This window comes from Periophthalmus magnuspinnatus, chromosome 9 (genome assembly GCF_009829125.3).
Source record: "Periophthalmus magnuspinnatus isolate fPerMag1 chromosome 9, fPerMag1.2.pri, whole genome shotgun sequence".
In the NCBI taxonomy this organism is placed as follows: domain Eukaryota; kingdom Metazoa; phylum Chordata; class Actinopteri; order Gobiiformes; family Gobiidae; genus Periophthalmus; species Periophthalmus magnuspinnatus.
The window spans coordinates 27,727,798-27,745,548 of record NC_047134.1 but is presented as its reverse complement, the minus strand read 5'-3'; the positions used below and the strand labels follow the sequence as shown (position 1 = coordinate 27,745,548).

General features: G+C 39.0%; 1 protein-coding gene across 1 annotated transcript; it reads right to left on the bottom strand.

Moving 5' to 3' along the window:
• Positions 1-1,760: 1,760 nt before the first annotated feature.
• LOC117376574 (mothers against decapentaplegic homolog 4-like) lies at positions 1,761-11,790 on the bottom strand. Its single transcript, XM_033973088.2, has 10 exons — positions 11,575-11,790; positions 10,012-10,376; positions 8,918-9,092; positions 7,986-8,249; positions 7,194-7,301; positions 6,515-6,565; positions 6,248-6,431; positions 5,750-5,918; positions 4,035-4,173; positions 1,761-3,342 (listed from the first exon to the last, which is right to left on the bottom strand). The coding sequence occupies exons 2-10, from the start codon at positions 10,249-10,251 to the stop codon at positions 3,131-3,133; spliced, it is 1,542 nt and encodes a 513-aa protein (XP_033828979.1). The 5' UTR covers positions 10,252-10,376; positions 11,575-11,790; the 3' UTR covers positions 1,761-3,130.
• Between the last annotated feature and the right edge of the window lie 5,961 nt (positions 11,791-17,751).

The following is a 17,751-nucleotide window of genomic DNA, read 5'->3' as shown; positions in this document are numbered from 1 at the left end:
GAAGATTATTTCGTGGCATGAACCAAAAAATTTAAAAGTTAATGTAATGTAATGTAAAAATAGTGCCACAAATTGTTAACAGCAAAATTATGACCTAAAAATCAGAAATTGTGTAACCAAAATTGTGAATTGAACCATCTAATTATTTTAAATTGTCAGTCGTGGAGAGACTAGACACCGTTTCCACCAGATGTGACTTAAACAATGTATCAGACTTTCCTCTAGGTTTGCGATCAATAAACTAATCAATAGACATTTTATTCTTTTACATGAGAAAATCCAGGTAACCCAGTTTTTAATAGAAAATGGAATGTGCATGTGCAGCAAAATGTTAAGATTCTCATTGCAATTGTAAAAAGGCCAAGGACAAGCTGCCTGTTCTGTCTGTACTCCACCAAATGAGAACGGTATAATATTGTAACATGTAACGTAGACATCTATATAAATGCATATATATTGATTGGTAGGCTGTAAGAACAGTTCAAAGTATTTGCTAATTTTACTACATTTTGTTTTGTATATGTAGGAGAGTCTTATGGCATATTTACATTCAAATTGAGTCTGGAGTTTAAAAGCAACTATATTTTATAATGGCCTTTTAAGTTATTGCGGCCAAAGCACTGATATTATATATTTGCTGTAAAGAGAATTTAAAGAGTTTTATTTTTCTGATATTAAAGTTACTTAATAAAGACGGTTTCATTTAAAGCCAACTTTGACTTGTCATTTATTTATCTTCTTTTTAAAGTTCCCCCATATTGATGTTGGGGTTGTAAGGTCAAATTATGGATCATGTTAAAACCGTAAGAGCCCAGTCTACATACAGTCCCTTTAGTTGTCCCCAAAGGTGCTATAATCACAACTGGAAAGGACACATGCAAGTTTTTCTCATTCTCAGTATATGGACAGAGATTTGGCATCATGTGAATCTCCAGGATTCACTCACTGAGCTGCAGAGGCGGCACTAGCACTGATTCATGATTGGCTTTGTCTGAAATGCTCCACAGTCTGGTATAAAATATGAATTCTTTGTGTAAATGGGGTTTCCCTGATATCTTGGCCAGGTGGTTTCACTTTCTTAACATTCAAAGAAATAACCACTCCCTCAAGACAGGCAGGTAGTGAACCCCCCACTAGAAAAGTTACATAGTGCATCTTTAAATACTAAAGAAGGCGGACTAAGATGAATAAATGAGCCAATGGATTTTCTTCACTTAACCAGGTTCATCAGTCTGATAAAAGGGATTTGTCTCAGTATACTTTGCAGCTGATGTCATCTACATTCCCAAGTGGTGTGTTGCTAACTGTAGGCACTGCTCTGTCTGAAGCTCTGTTGCTCAACTTACAGTTTGAGTTTTGTTTTAACACAATCTGACCAGAAAGAACTGACTCGACTGGAACAGGTGAGCTGATTTGTGCTGTTAAACAAGACTCGCACATAAAATCACATAAAGTCACAAGCTAGCTAGCATTAGCCAACAGATTTCAGTTAGTCACTCCCACCATTTTTGTTGAAAATAAACCTAAACCAAACCATAAACACTCAAATTGATCACAGGCTCAGGAAAATTGTTTGAATTGTTTAAATCCAGACCATCAGGCCTTCTAAAAACTTATTTGGCTGTGTTTGCTAATGTGTGCATTGTCACTATGGTAACTGCTAAACATTCCTCCATAGACATACATGCAGAACACCCCCCAGAGTAATGTCACTACCTTTGAGATGATAGGAACACAATCCCAATATAATAAGACAATAATAATGTCCAGGTCAGTGTTTAATCAAAATCAGTTTCCATTCATAGTGCTCAAAAAGAAAGAAGTGCTTTTCTGTACGCCGAGAGCACAGGTCATATACAGTAGAAATCAAACCATCATTGACATTGCATTTAAAGCTGTACTATGTAGCTTTTCTGGTGGAGGGACATCTACCTGCTTGTTTCCATGACTTACTTTGCTTGAAAAGTTCCACAGTATAACATTAGACCTATCCAGCATCCATTTATTCAATTACAAGTGTTTTTATTGCTCAAAAAATACATTCTTATTGTTAGCGCCTCTCCACAGAACTGACCAGTAACTAAATTTGGTGGTGTTGTCTTTTGCTTGGAGATTGTAGCATTTAATGTCACAGTGTGCAAAGCAATGACATTTCCATGGTCACAATAAGGTGGCAGACCCTTCACCACAAAAGCTACATTTTGTACATTTTAAGTCTTTATCAAACTTGATCAAAGCTCCACTCAATACACTGTTTCTAATGTAACAATGCAATATGCATATAAAGTAACAGATCCAGTTGCATATCAAACAAATCCGTCAACCGTTACACAAACAGTTAAAAGATTCCTAAAGCATTCAAGAAATAAAATTCTCCCAACACTGCAGAAGTATTATGGGTTAAAATTGGTATATTTATCTTGTTTCGAGTAGTTTTTACTAGTAGGGCTGAAAGATTAATCACAATTTGAATGGATGAAACTGAAAAATCACAAAGTGCAATTTCTGAAGTACCATAATTCCTGTCTCATTCTGCATAAAAATGTCAAACCCTGTAGTTTAGGTCTGTACAAACATGTTCTGAAATGTGATTTTTATATTAGTTTGTCAGTTCATGTTTCAGTCTTTTTGTAAATTTTTTCTGGATGTGTTTAAAATGTGAACTTTGGATTGTGAAAAATCCCAAATCATTCAGCCCTAATGGTACACGGTGCGAAGTTTGAACTCTTATCTAGAAAAACAAAAATTAGGGTGGCACAAAATATCGCAAATGTATCAATATCGCAACATACTAAATATATAACGTGATAATACCAAGGTCCTCTGTCTGACAAAAATGTTCCTTAAGTCCATTAGTCTTGCCGCAGTGCTCATTTTGTCTCCTAAGTTTTTATTTTCAAGCATGTATTTGTTTGATTATAACTGACATGATTGAGTTCAAGAGTCTATTAAAATATCGCAATAATATCAATATTGCAGTTCTTAACAGCCATATCAGCCCTAATAAAAATCCTCAAAACAAGATAGATATTCAAAACTCAAATAATTTTATCTCATGTAGGTACAGAGTTTTTGCAGTGTGAACCCCAAAAGCAGTCACTGGTTGTATTTGTCCAGTCTGAGGCCCTGATCAGTCTAAGGGCTGTGGGTCTGCTATGGGCATGGTGTGCAGAACTTCGTCCAGCAGCTGCAGTGCTCGGTGCAGGTGAATCTCGATCCAACATGGCGTCTCTTTGATGCTCTGGCGAGGATAGTCTGGGCCCCAGCCTTTTACAAAACTCATCCTGAGAATACAGAGTCTGCGCAGGTCGTCCACACCGATCCCAGCTGCTGCAGACAGGCCTGGAAAGTACGCAGGTTTTATCAGTTTATTTTGATAAATATGAATGGTTAGAGATTAAGATGAGGGACCAAATACTGATCTTACAATTTACTGTGAAGTTTTTGATGCTGTAGACTGATACATTTGTATTCATATTTTGTATATTTCGCAAAACACATTTTTTCCACCATTATTTTGTTGCAAATTTGGAAAAAAAAACTTGTTTGAAAAATTCTGTATTTTATAAAACAGTTCCTATAGTGTTTTACAAAAGTATAATATGCAAATCTATTTATTGAGAAAAAATAAATTTAACATAGGTTTTCATGTACAGAATATCAAATAATATAATAACAGTACATATGACACTGTGATAATGTTGAAATCATGAGCAATGTATCACATTTTTCATGAGCAATGTATCACATTTTTTAATCTGAAGGCACCTTGTGTTCCCCAGCACCCGTTCACAGTCATTACATGTTACTAATACAGATGGAAATCAATTTCCTTCCAAAGTTATTGCTCCAATCTGCCATTTTGTTATAGCAAGCAGCAACTTTACATGAGCCAAAACAGTTTTAAAAAGTAAACAAAAGATAGAATGCCATTAGCTGAGGTGACACAATCCAGTTTCTACACATACACACAGAACAATGACTGAAAGTATTTAAAGTCATATAAAGTTTGTGTATGTAAATATAGTTCATACTTATGGCTGGAGCGATGCCTCCCACAGACCCTGGTCCTGGAATGTTTCCAGCCACAGCTGCAGCCTGAGCGGCAGCAGCCGCCTGAGCGGTGGCCGCCTGCTGCTGCATCTGTCTGTGGCACTGACGCAGGTCAAACACCTGGAGGCAGGACACACGGGAAAAGTATTAGAAATTTAAATGACCTAATTAGCATAGCATTTCACATTCTGGGTTATGTGCTTCTGTTTTACAAGAAACAATTTTTAAAGAAATTGTACTTCGTTGAGTAGTTTTGAGACGCCAAAATTTGACTTTAGAGTGTGTAATATGTTTGATACTGTAACAATCAATTTACAACAATTATGTAGCAATGTAGCTTATGTAGAGATAAAAGTTGAAAAGAAAAGTATAAAAATACAGGAAATAGCAGTGAGTCCTAAAACGGAATACCTTTACCTCTGACATCCAAAATGCAAGGACATTTTACATGCTAGAAACACAATGTTCTGGCAGTTTAAACAAAATAAAGGTGTCATTTATTTATATTAGCCTAATCATAACTATTTGACCCTTGTTAACATTATGGTTGCTAGGTAACAATTATGAAATTACTTCAGAGTACACAAGTCACATTTGCAGCCCATGTCCAGCCAGGAAGTAAAATTATAAACCTCACAAAAATTAAAAACTAGAAAATGAACTAGGCAAGATATTTAGTTAAATCTTAAATATAATGATGCTGACTATGTTTTAATAAAATAAGTAGTCTAACCTCTCACATGCACTTTAACCAAATTATGTATTTTTCTGGATTTTTTGTGTGAATCACAGTTATAATTAGCACATTTTAAATTGCAATATTCATCTAAAATGACAAAGAAACAAGTCCGATGACTTGCTTGTTAGGAAAACTGTGATGCCCAATGGGAGCTGACGTCACCATAAACGTCATCACAACAATGAACTGTGGAGCTGTCGGCTCTTTGGAGAACTGCAGCAGATTTTTTATTTTTCATTTTATTTGTACCAAAATGAATATGCAACACTGCCAAATTCTAAATGTATCACCGATTAAGAAAATAAAATTGGAGAATAATGTACAGAGAAGTGGACGTATACGAGTGACGGTGAAAACGGAGATTGGCTATATGGTGTCTTGAAAATAAGTGATTTACACTCCAACTGCACACCTTTGGGGCGACAGTGGCCCAGTGGAGTGTTGGTCCCCCAACCCGAAGGTTGGAGGATCGAGTCCCGCTCCAAGTTCTGTCGTTGTGTCCTTAGGCAAGACCCTTCACCCCTACATTGCCTAGTATGAAAGTGGTGTGTGTGTGAATGATAGGTGGTGGTTGGAGGGGCCGATGGCGCAGACTGGCAGCCTTGCTTCCGTCAGTCTGGCCCAGGGCATCACCAAGTGTGGAAATGATTGAATAATGACTATAGTGTAGCGCATTACAAGTGTAAGCCATTATTATTATTATCAAAGATTGCTCAAACATGTACAAATCTTGTGAGGATAAATGGTGAGGGAAAACAACTACAACATGGTTAAAAGCTCTGAAAAGTCGATTTTTCATCTCTTTTTCAGGTGAATTCTGGCCCCAGAGGTGAGCCGTTTTAATAGTAGAGGAAACCGCACACAGAAGAGACATATGCAGGTAAAGGGAGAACATGCAAACTCCACACAGAGATGTTATCATGTCGGTAGGTTCCTCTGTTACAGCAGCAGCCTGACCTTGATGTACGCGCTGGGGTAGATCTTGTGGACTGCGTCTCCTGGGGCTCTTCCTGCTTCTCTGTCGAGGTAATAACTCTGCACAAACACGGCGTGGTCACTGAGACACCGCACCCACACGTCCCCTTCGCCTTTACACTCCAACTGCACACCTTTACCTATGTGGAGTCTGGAGAGAAACAAAGGTTGTTTAAAGGCCCCATATTACTCCCGTTTTCTGATCTGTTATAATGTTTCCGCATCACAAACAAACCTGGAGTTGTGTTTTGTTTCATTCACACATGTTTAAATCCTGCACATTTAGGCTTTAGCATCAATTAGTATCTGACTTTTAAAAAAAATATGACAACCCTATCATCTATACAAGTGTGCGGGAGTTTTTCTACTTTCAATAATAAATAAAAGCAAAGTTTTGTACCATTTCCTCAGGATTTCTATTCAAACTAAAATCTCTAAATCGATAAAATTGTTACACAAAAACAAATCATATTTTCTTACCGTGCCCTCTCTATGGCCTCGGTGCGGTGGACATTACTGAGTTGACCTAAACAGAATCGGTCTCCTCCTGAAGGATCGACATATCCGTCCACAGTCACGATATGACACGAGGAGGGCACTTTAAACGTCTCTCCAACCTGAACGTCCATCTCAAAGTACGCGATGGAGCACCAGTAATCAGGGGCTGGGGAGGAGAGAAGCAAGTGTAACTACAGAGAGATATGGTCTTCTAAATCTACTTTAAGTGGGATATGAAAGTTCCGTTACCTGGATGGTTGGAGATTGGAGGCTGAAAGGCGAGCTCATTATGTACTGGCCCTAGAAAAAGAAATTATCGATGAGACAAATGGTATATTTGACAAAAAGCACTTAAAAATGTATTGTATGTATAGGCCTGTCACGATAAATACTGTATCGACTTACTGTTCAATATATGAAAGCTGGAACAATATTTTTTGGGGTCAATATTTATCGTGTGTGCATTTTCTTTGCACTACTGCTACATTTTTGGTTATTTTTGGCTATATAATGAGATTTAAGCTGCAAAAGGTTGAATTACTTCCTTGACTCACTACAGATGCAGACCAACTACTAAAGAGTTTCATTCTGAATGGTCACTACCTAAACCCCAGCATCTGCAGCCAATCATGAACCAGTGCTAGTGCAGCCTCTGCAGCTCAGTGATTGAATTCTGGAGGTTCTGAGCTTTCACATGAGGCCTGTCCATACACTGAGAATGAAAAAAAAAACTTGTATGTGCTCTCTATCTGCAGGTTTAGTCACTGGCAACACAGGTTCAGTTGTGAGTGTATACAGTATGCAAACTGTAAGAGTGAAGGCTGTGCGTTTAGTGGTGGTTGGAGGGGCTGATGGCATCCTTGCTTCGGTTAATCTACTCAACAAAGTAAAGTACCTTAACACAGCGGTTATAACAGTGCAGTCTTACAGTAGTGTCCTGGGTGAGGCACTGGAGGGTGGTGCTGCAGATGTCCGTTCGAATGATGAGGGATGTTTGGAGGGAAGCTGGAGTTACGAGGCCAAGAGGAACTAGCTCCTGAAGATACAACAAAGAGTTATGAAATACTTAATAAACATGACCCATAAAACATAAAATATGTTCAAATCAAATACTGTTTCACTGATAACAAACTGTAAAACTTTTAAGGTAAAGACAAAAAACAGGGTTTTTAATATGAAATTTCTGAACATTACAAACATTTAATAACTGACATTTAGCTAAACAAATTATCCCAGTTTATTTCTCCAAAGTCTAAATGCTGCTCCAAACCACATGCTTTTACTAACGGAATATTGGCTGTAGACCTCTCCATTAAAAAGACCCAAGCTGATCTCTGACCAACAGAAATGACTGAGTCTCAATCTTGATTAAAATTGGATTATTGGACCACCCTACAGTATAAGATAAAATAAGATAAGATATGCCTTTATTAGTCCCGCAGTGGGGAAATTTCAGTATTGCACTGCACAGTTCAAGAACAGCAGGAAAATGGTAACATGCAATAAAACAAGATAATAGATAATAGCTTAAAAAATTTAAAAATAGACTTAAAAAATAAACAAAAAATAGACTCTAAGAGCAAAATATAAAATACCAACAAAAACTATTATGTACAATAAGAGTGACAGTGCAGTGCAACGCAGTATAGCATGATTAAAAGCTTAAGTTAAAATAAGGTAAATTTTGGATAACATAGGTCTTTTAAATTCATGATGTTACCTCCAGAAGCAGCGGCGATGGTGGGGAAAGCAGGGGCAGCAGCAGACGTAGATGCCTCAGAGGGTGTGAGGAGGCTGGGGCTGGAGAAGGACTCCGGTGGGGGTGGTCTGGAGGAGGAGGGCGGGTGCTGGATGGTCTGTAGACCATGTCCTGACTCGATGGAGGGGTGACTTTGGGGACCGTCAAAATCATACTCATCTTTTACAATACGAGAGGAGCCGGGACCAGAGCCCACAGTGTGTCCGATCGTCAGAGATGATAAGTCTGAGAAACACAACCAAACAGAATACATGTTACTGTTTCTTAAAATTGCATTAACAAATTAATTCAGGCCGGGTCAAAAAGTGGTTGAAAGTGTTTGGCTGATACATGGTGTCAGGAGAGTGGAGAAGAAAATGAGAGAGACATGGAAGAGAAGAGGGGGTATAATGTGGGGCATTGGGGACAAGCACTTCTGGTGCCAGAGACGAACAAACAGGAATATCAGGTGTTTAACCTAAAAACTAATGCTGGTTCTATGAAAGTGCAGGCTTGGTCATGTCAGACATGTAGAGAATGATTCAGGTCTGGATCATGTTCGGACAGTTCATGCACAGGCTCGGGCTGGCTGGATTTTTTTGGGGGCCGATCAAAACTCCACTTGTAACCCAGAAATGACAGCGATATTAAACCAAACAGCAAATTTTATAGAAATTTAGCATGCCATCCATCTCAATTTTCAGTTATACTAAAATATTATGACCTCACATAAAGTAATTTATCCATGGGGTTCAGAGTGATGAAAAATTGGGACTGTTGCCATTGTAATTAACAAGAAATATTATATCTTTTGAATGGTGAAAAGTTCAAAATGTCACCTATAACAGGAAGCTGAAATTCATGAATAGTCCATTTACAAAACAAAATGGTAATTCATAAAGATGCAGACTCACCTATTCCAGGAGACACCACCCTCTCATAGTGGTACGGGTTCACACACACATTGTCACACTTTAGGTCAAAGGCAAACTGACAGTATTTCACATGTTTCAGTTCGTTCTTGTGCAGGTCAGGCCATCGCCACAGCCGCGCATAGATCACATGAGGAAAGCCTTTACGACCTGCCACCTGGAATTAATACACAGTGTTCACCAAAGGAATGGGATTAAGAATAATCAGATAATCTGATTCATCACAAATGTGCAAAACCATGCCTATAAATGGCTGTGGTTACACTGCACTCAAACTCTGATTTTTGGAATTTCAAGACTAAGAAGATATCCAAATTCTTTGTGATCATGGTCTCTTTGATTACACACATGTCATTTAAAAAAGGTCCACAAATCAGATAATAATCAGATTTTGGTGTGCAACTGCAGCCACCGTCTTGATAGAGGATCACGGAAGTGAAGCTGCCAATCTGCACCATCAGCCCCTCTGACTTCCACCCACATTCACTCACTTACTCACTCACTCACATTCATACTGGGCAAGGTGAGAAGTGTCCCTGAGGACACAGCAACAGTATGCACTAGAGCCACTGCTGCCCCATTACAGACCTGGTATTCTGGTATGGACTTAGACAAACTTAGCTCACACAGTAGCTCATATTACAATGTAATAGTACTGTCACAACATTTCAAATGCAATTTTGATACTGAAGAATAGACTTGACACTCAATACCAATTTTGATACCCAAATCGTCATTTTAAAAGCTGTTTTTTAGACCATATCGAACACTACTTCAGATAAAACTCTAAGATGAAACTGTTCAAAAAAGGTCATATTTTATCTAGTTATGTGTTTTTTAGTATCAATACTTGAGTAGCTAGTTTTATTATACTAGTTTTAGTATCTGATTTTTGATACTTTTGACATCCTTACAAGACAAAAAAAGGAATAACATTCAAATTTAAATTAAAAAATAACAAAGATGTGTTGAATTCCCAGCAGCATCCCAATTCCAGTTCCCAGTATAACCAAACCTGTACATCTTACGAGATCAAATAAAATTGGCATTTTCAAGATGGCATACTATGACATTACCTGCAGCCGTCCGTCTAGAGTCCTCTGGATGGTCACACACTTGCTTGGATGTGCTCCGTTGGTGGTTATCGCTGTGATCAGTGAATCCAGCTCGTCCTTCTTCTCCTTCAGCTTCTTCACTAGGCTCTCTATGGCTCGTTTGGCAAAAGTCTCGCTCTCGCCACCCTGTCTGTGACACATGAGGCTGTGCACGATACTCAGACACGCATCATTACTCGTGGGTGTCCCGGGAATGGACATCCTCTCTGCCCTCTTCGCCAGACAATAGTTAATATGGTTTTTATTCAAGTGGAGAAATATCAAAGATGTCCCAGTCTTCCATGCTTAGGTGAAATGCGTCTTTACATACTCACAGTTTCCACAATCTGCAAAGAAGAAAATTAAGAAGGATTTCAATGGCATCTCAAATGATGCATTAAAGGTGAGCTATGTTGCTTTTCTGAAGGGGGTCCGTCATTTGCAAGTCTCCAAAAGGATGTTGTTGCTTTGCTCATAATGATAAACAATACGCATCATCATTTATACAAATACAGGTGAAGTACTTCAAGACAATATATTTACTGTGAGCAGAGTCACCTCTCCACAGATCTGACCTGGCAATGTGGCCTGGTTGTCTCCATGGAGATGCTTAAATTAAATGCCATACTTTAGAACATTCCAGGAAAGCTATAAAATCACCATGTAGGCAAGAAGGTGGCAGAAAAGTTACACAGTTCACCTTTAACTACTAAACAGTGATGCAGTTTTAGACAGATCTTTAAGTTACAATGCAACTACTATTTGAATGAACTATGCGTTTCAAAAGTCCAGCTGTAACAGAAGGCGTGTTGCATAGTAGTAAATATACATACATGATTGACAGATGATCTCTGCTTCACATGTTTGGATGGTGACCAAACCTTTGCCAAACTACACCTCTGTAATCTCTACGCAGCTCAGTCACACAGAACATAGACAGCAAAAGCACCCAATTGCATCCCAATTTTAGACGAATATAAAAGTTGGACGTGTTGATGAAAACGTGAAAAGTTTTGGGCCCTGGCTAGCTCTCTGTGCTAATTAGCGGCGCCACTCAGACTGGCTCTGGTGCGCGTCAAGTAAACATAGAGGAGGAATTATAACCCGGAAGTGGCTCTCAAAAATAAAATATAGCATCTTATTTCACCTTATTATTCCATGCAACAAACTATTAAAACGTCAGATTATTATATTCAAAATTTTTTTAGGATGAAATACAATAACATAGTGCATATCTATCCACTTTACCACTGTTGTTTACGTTTTGTTTTGACTTTATTTTGAAGGGCGTAACCGGAAACTGGTAATAAAAAATACCTTTAACTAGTTGTTTCCAAAACACCAGTCGAGCTAACGATGATTGTTTACCATAGAAAACTCTACTTTATTCAGCTAATGTGGTAGCATCAGCGGCTTTCCTCTACACAAACTGTTGTTGAACTATCGTAAACTAAATGGGTCCCTATAGCGCTAAGAAATGCACGGGGAATTCGCAAAGATGCCGTGAATTTGTAAATAATTTCACCTAATAGTAGCACACTTTACCTGGTATGAGTTTGTGCAGTGCTGTTGTGTCATTTCCAAGTTGTTACCGTAACATCGGGACCATGGCTCGTGCGCAAAACCCATTTAGGACCCACACTCAGTCCACGCGGGGTTATCATATATGAAATGACCCTGCTGTCCCGTGAAGAGAGAGTTTGTAAGATCACCCAAAAGTCTCAAGCACCGACCACTCCACTCCCTTCACTTCAGCTGCACAGTGCGCATGCGTAAAAAGTGATGAGTCTTGGAGTGGCACCATCAATACGCACGCACCTTTATTTTGTAGGAAGACTTCTAGCCTAGTGTGTAAGATGATTTCACAAACATTTATTTTTCTTTCTTTGTTTTTTACGTAAATAGCAAAATATCAAAAGCAAATAATATATGATGAAGCTTCCACTTGCGATAGAAAGATGGATTTGAGGATTTATTTAGGCTACTGCAAAAACAATATTATACCTACATAGTTTATATAAATATAAGCTATTTCTAAGCTCGGAGCTGCATAAGCATGGCTGTGGACAAATGCGATGCAGTACGTTCGTGTGACCAGCAGATGGCACTGACTTCAAGTAAATAAGTCAAGCAGCTGTTGGTCTGTGGCTGCAGGGAAGAGGCGAATGTATCATGTTCACTGTAGCTACAGGTTAAATGTCAAATAATGAGACATGGAGGAACAAACTCGGGCAATTTTAAGCTCATGAATAATAACTGCAATAACACCATATGAGTTTCAGTTTTAATCACCCATAATGAGAGAGAGAGAGAGAGAGAGAGAGAGAGAGAGATTGGAAAAGCAAAAGATGCCAACATATATGTTACAACCCTGAAGGCCTGTACACCCAAAAGGTCATGATTTCTTGAAAACAACAGTTCATGTAGCCTTTGTACATTTCACTTTTTATACATTTGGCAATGAAAAAGTGGGACATTGTAAATGAATGGGTTGAGGGACTGGGGTTGAAATGGCTGTGCAGGACAACCAAAATAGGGTCAGGTGTCGTGACTAGTCGATATAAAAAAATGATCTTAGTTGTATTTTAACAGCCCTAATTGTCATTTGGACCATAAACCACATGCAAAAAGACATTTTTATAACAAAGACAGCGCATTAACTCAAATGGTGGAAGAAGTACTCAATTGTGTTACTTAAGTAAAAGTACAGATAGTGGGGTAAAAAAAAAAGCTCAAGTAAAAGTAAAAGTATCTCATCAAAAAATCTACTTAAGTAAAAGTATTAAAGTACCTGTGTACTTAAAGAGTAAACCTAAAAGTGTTTCGAGCATATTTTAATGTCTTATGAAGTCTTCAAATGTAGACATTTTATACAGATTTGTGCTGAATTTTGTTTAACAGAAACAATTGACTCAATAGTTTTTTTTCTAAATGTTTTTATTTGTATCTTTTTGTGTGCTCAAACTACGAAAATAGATTCTTCTGCCTTTTCAGCAGGTCAATCAGTCAATCCAGGTAAAAAATGTAGTTTAATAAAAAATACTGATACATGTAGTGAAGAAAAAGTATCCACTTTTAAGTATACTCAAATAAAGCACAGACTAGTTTTACTTAGTTATGATCCACCACTGAATAAAAACTAAATGTTAGTACCTTTTATTCATAAATATTCTTTATTTAGAAGCCTTCAGTCTCCATATTTCAACCTTTATTTGGTAAAAAATGTGTTTAAAAAGTCTCAGTGCACAATAGAATTAATCAGCTGACTGGTCGACTACTAAAATAATGGTTAGTTGCCGCCCTATACAGGTGGTCACCCTATGTAGATATCAACTTATAATGTCCATGTTCTTCTTGTAATAGGTGCCTGTTAACTCTATACCTGTCCCCCTAGTGTGTCTACCCGAGTGTTTGTCTACATTGTGGGGGAGCTAGTTTTTCTGATTTGTTTACTTCCACTTCCAGTGTGTGGTTAATTTAGCATCACCTGTGGTGATTTGTATAAATGGCTGCATATGTTTGTAGATGCAGATGTAAAGACAAAATCTCTGAATCTCAAAGTATCCATTACCTTCAACAGGTGGCGTAGCTCCATCAGTGCTTAATTACCCAGAACGCACTTTTATGCAGCGTGAGCCCTGTGTTGTACATCCAGCACAGCACTTATAACAGTTTCATTTCCCATAAAGCGCTAAGACATCTGAATTAATATCGCACCAGAAAATAGATTTTTTAGGATGTGGACGTGATGTCAGGATCTTGTAGGACACATCATATCAGAGAGCACTTCTGGGTTTACTGCAAATAGACGTTATAGTCGTAAGATCTGGCAACCCAGAGTGAGAAGGTCATTGTGTTTATGGACAAGTGGGTTGAGAACCAAAACAAGTAACTGAAGGCACGTATTCAGAATACTAATTTTAAGCAACTGTATTCCAGCTCAGTTACTCTTTCATTTGGTGGTATTCAGAATGAAGCTACTTTCCTAAAATCAAAGGAATACATTACAGTACTTGATCAGACAATTTGGGCTTCAAACTGCCCAAACCAAGTGAAAAAAAATTGTAAACAGCTGTAAATGTGAATGCATGTGTGATTTTTCCTTCTGTATTCAGTGATAGGAAATGCACAACAAACGACAAAAACATAAAAGCTGTTTTTAATCCCCTGTTGCGTTTTTACACCATAGTTTAAGTGCAACTCGGTGTAAAAGTATTCCAAGTATTTAGAATACAGTACTCTGATTGGAACATGTCTCAGAATACAAAATACATGTAAATGCAGGTATACATCATTCTATAACTAAATACATTTATACTTCCTATTACAGAGCACAAAATATTTTAAAAAGTAATTTTTAAAAATGTTCTTTGACTGGAGGTCTGCACTTGCTTGTCTCTGTAGAGATGCTATTGCTGACCTGGAATGTTCCACAGTATCAAAGGTATTGTTCTTGCATGGATTCAAGGTGTTTTACAGTCCGAAATATATTTTGAAAAACATGCATTGTGAATAGGGTCATTTCTTCATAGATCTGACCTGTAACTTGACCTGGTGTCACCACCTCCTTGTCTCTGTAGACAGATAAGTTGAATATCATACTGCGGAACACTCCAGGCAAAGCAAAACCATCTCATAGGGATGACAGTAGCTCAGTTGGAAGAGTCTGAAAGTTGTCAGCAGAAACTTCTTCACTTGACTTGAAGAAACACATCAAGAATAGCAGCAATAGTAAAAGAAATCAGTCAACTGGGCAAAAAGTTAACAGATTTCATGTTTTTTCTTTTAATATTGATCACACCTGGATGGCTGAGGAATTACAGACATTGGCAGTAATGCTTCAAGCTGTCCACCATTGTCCCCGTCCCCAAGAAGCCCAGGATCACTGGACTTAATGACTACAGACCTGTGGCGCTGACGTCTGTAGTCATGAAGTCATTTGAGCGCCTGGTCCTGCACCACCTCAAGTCCTTCACCTCCCCCCTCCTGGACCCTCTGCAGTTTGCCTACAGAGCCAATCGGTCTGTGGACGACGCCATTAACCTGGCCCTTCACTTCATCCTCCAGCATCTGGACTCCCCGGGAACCTACGCCAGGATCCTGTTTGTGGACTTCAGCTCTGCATTCAACACCATCCTCCCTGCTCTGCTCCAGGACAAGCTCGCTCAGCTCAACGTGCCTGACTCCACCTGCAGGTGGATCACTGACTTCCTGACGGACAGGAGACAGCGCGTGCGGCTGGGGAAGAATGTCTCGGACACTCGGACTATCAGCACAGGATCTCCACAGGGCTGTGTACTTTCTCCCCTGCTCTTCTCCCTGTACACCAACTGCTGCACCTCCAGCCACGACTCCGTCAAACTGGTTAAGTTTGCGGATGACACCACCCTCATCGGACTCATCTCGGACAGCGATGAGTCTGCCTACAGGAGGGAGGTGGACCGGCTGGTGTCCTGGTGCAGCAGCAACAACCTGGAGCTCAACGCCCAGAAGACAGTGGAGATGATCGTGGACTTCAGGAAAGTCACAGCCCCCCTGCCTCCCCTCACCCTGACGGACTCCCCCATCACCACTGTGGACTCTTTCCGCTTCCTGGGCACCTGCATCACCCAGGATCTCAAGTGGGAGCCGACCATCAGCTCCCTCATCAAGAAAGCCCAGCAGAGGATGTTCCACCTGCGGCAGCTGAGGAAACGCAAGCTGCCAGTCCAGATGATGGTGCAGTTTTACACTTCCATCATTGAGTCCATCCTCACCTCCTCCATCACTGTGTGGTTCGCTGGGGCCACTGCCAGGGACAGACAGAGACTGCAGCGCATTGTGCGCTCTGCTGAGAAGGTGATTGGCTGCAGCCTTCCATCTATACAGGACCTGTACGTCTCCAGGACTCGGGGGCGAGCAGGCCGTATAGCAGCTGACACCTCTCACCCTGGACATGGACTATTTGAGCCACTTCCCTCTGGCAGGAGGCTACGGCCCATTGGGACCAGAACCTCTCGCCATAAGAACAGTTTCTTCCCCTCTGCTGTTTGTCTCATGAACACTCTATAATATCTGCACTAAACTGGACACTTTATAACACCGGTCACTTTAATAAGCCACTTTGCACTGTTGTTCTGATGCTGCTATTGTACATATTTTTTCCCTTTAAGTATTTCATTTGATTTTTTTAAGCATATCTTTTTAACTTTGTGCATGCTCTTATTTGTATTTGTATTTATTCAGTGTGTTTATGTTGCACTTTTTCACCGTATCAAGTTCCTAGTTTGTGAACTGTGTTCACAGACTATGGCAATAAAAGTCTTCTGATTCTGATTCTGATTCTGATTCTAATTAAAAAAAAAAAAAAACAACAAAAAAAAACCAACACAAACTGTAAAGTTCCCCTTATTGATTAATCTTTTATTAACATTTGTATCATTACGTTTAAGTGGCTGTACCTGATTTTTTTTCCCCATGTTGAGTAAAACTTGTTTTGCCCTAATACAGATATATTGTATAAGCATCTTTTACAATACAAATGCTGTCTTTGCTGCCTGTATGTAATTATAAAGCGGTTTATCCTCCAAAAATCAGAAAGTGCAAATTTAGCATGCTAATGTTTGTTCGCATTAAAGTCATGGCAAAACTCTGGCTTAACTATAAGAATAATGAAAAGTGCTTATAAACTCATCATGGTGAATACTTATGATGCTAGGAATGCTTTAGGTAAGTGAGGAATACGTTTGGACCACTGCAACCCATTTAAAATGGACTAGTTCTGTTTTCACTTTTTTAAGATCGAGAAAAATCGGAAAAATCTGGTTCAGTGCCTTTAATAGACAGACTGCTCTGGGCATGAAGGCCTAACAGTTGCCTACCAATAAAAATATAATCAAAGTATATTACACAGTGAGATTGTAAATTACTTGCACTAAATTTAGCTAAAAACAATACATGCTAGCACTGAAGTTGTGAGACTGGCTAGCATGTGAATGAAATAAAATACAGCATGTTTTTTGATGAAGTTAAGTTTCATAATTTAGGATTTTATCTGAATTTTGTTTCTCTGCTCACATGGGATTGAAGCTTCTCCTGTTAGCCACAATTATGGTCCTTTGGCCCTTGCACTTAATCAAGCCTTTTTTGTTTAGTTTGGTCCAGGTGTGAATGCTTTTACAGACCATGGTCCAGATCAAACAGCTGGTCTTGTGTGAACGTCAAAGTTTGGATTTTGGAGCAAATCCAGGGAGTGACACATGTTCACAGGTTCTCCCTGTGCCTGCTTAGGTTTCCCCTACCACTCTGACGCCACGACTCCCCTGAAAAAGACATTCTTAATCTGAGCAGGACTATCCTGGTTAAATAAAGGTCAGTAATATTGTTTTGAACCTTTTCTTCCTCAGTAATAATGCAGAACTTTAAACCTTAAAATCCTCTGTGATGTGACACATCTGCCCAATACAGACACATTACTGCAAAGGAGACATTTGAGCCGTGGCTCTGGTATTTCTCATTTGTCAAGGCACATTTGATGATGGATGGATTTTGAACCTGATATTTACAGGCAAAGTCTGATAGGGACGAAATGTGCTTAAATGTCTCTTTAATTCTTTTAGCTGTTTAAGTCTCAGACAAATATGAAATGAAATGTTTATACCATTATTTGGAAGTTTACAGCATAAGATTTTCACATTATAATTTTTAATTAGCTTTTTTGCAACATTTCTTAAATTTGGTATA

Coding starts and splice junctions, on each gene's coding strand:
- LOC117376574 (XM_033973088.2), bottom strand. CDS start 10,251: ATGTCCATTCCCGGGACACCCACGAGTAATGATGCGTGTCTGAGTATC. Junction 8,250..8,917: donor GGTGGTGTCTCCTGGAATAG/GTGAGTCTGCAT, acceptor TGTGTTTCTCAG/ACTTATCATCTCTGACGATC. Junction 4,174..5,749: donor ACCCCAGCGCGTACATCAAG/GTCAGGCTGCTG, acceptor TCCTGCCTCCAG/GTGTTTGACCTGCGTCAGTG.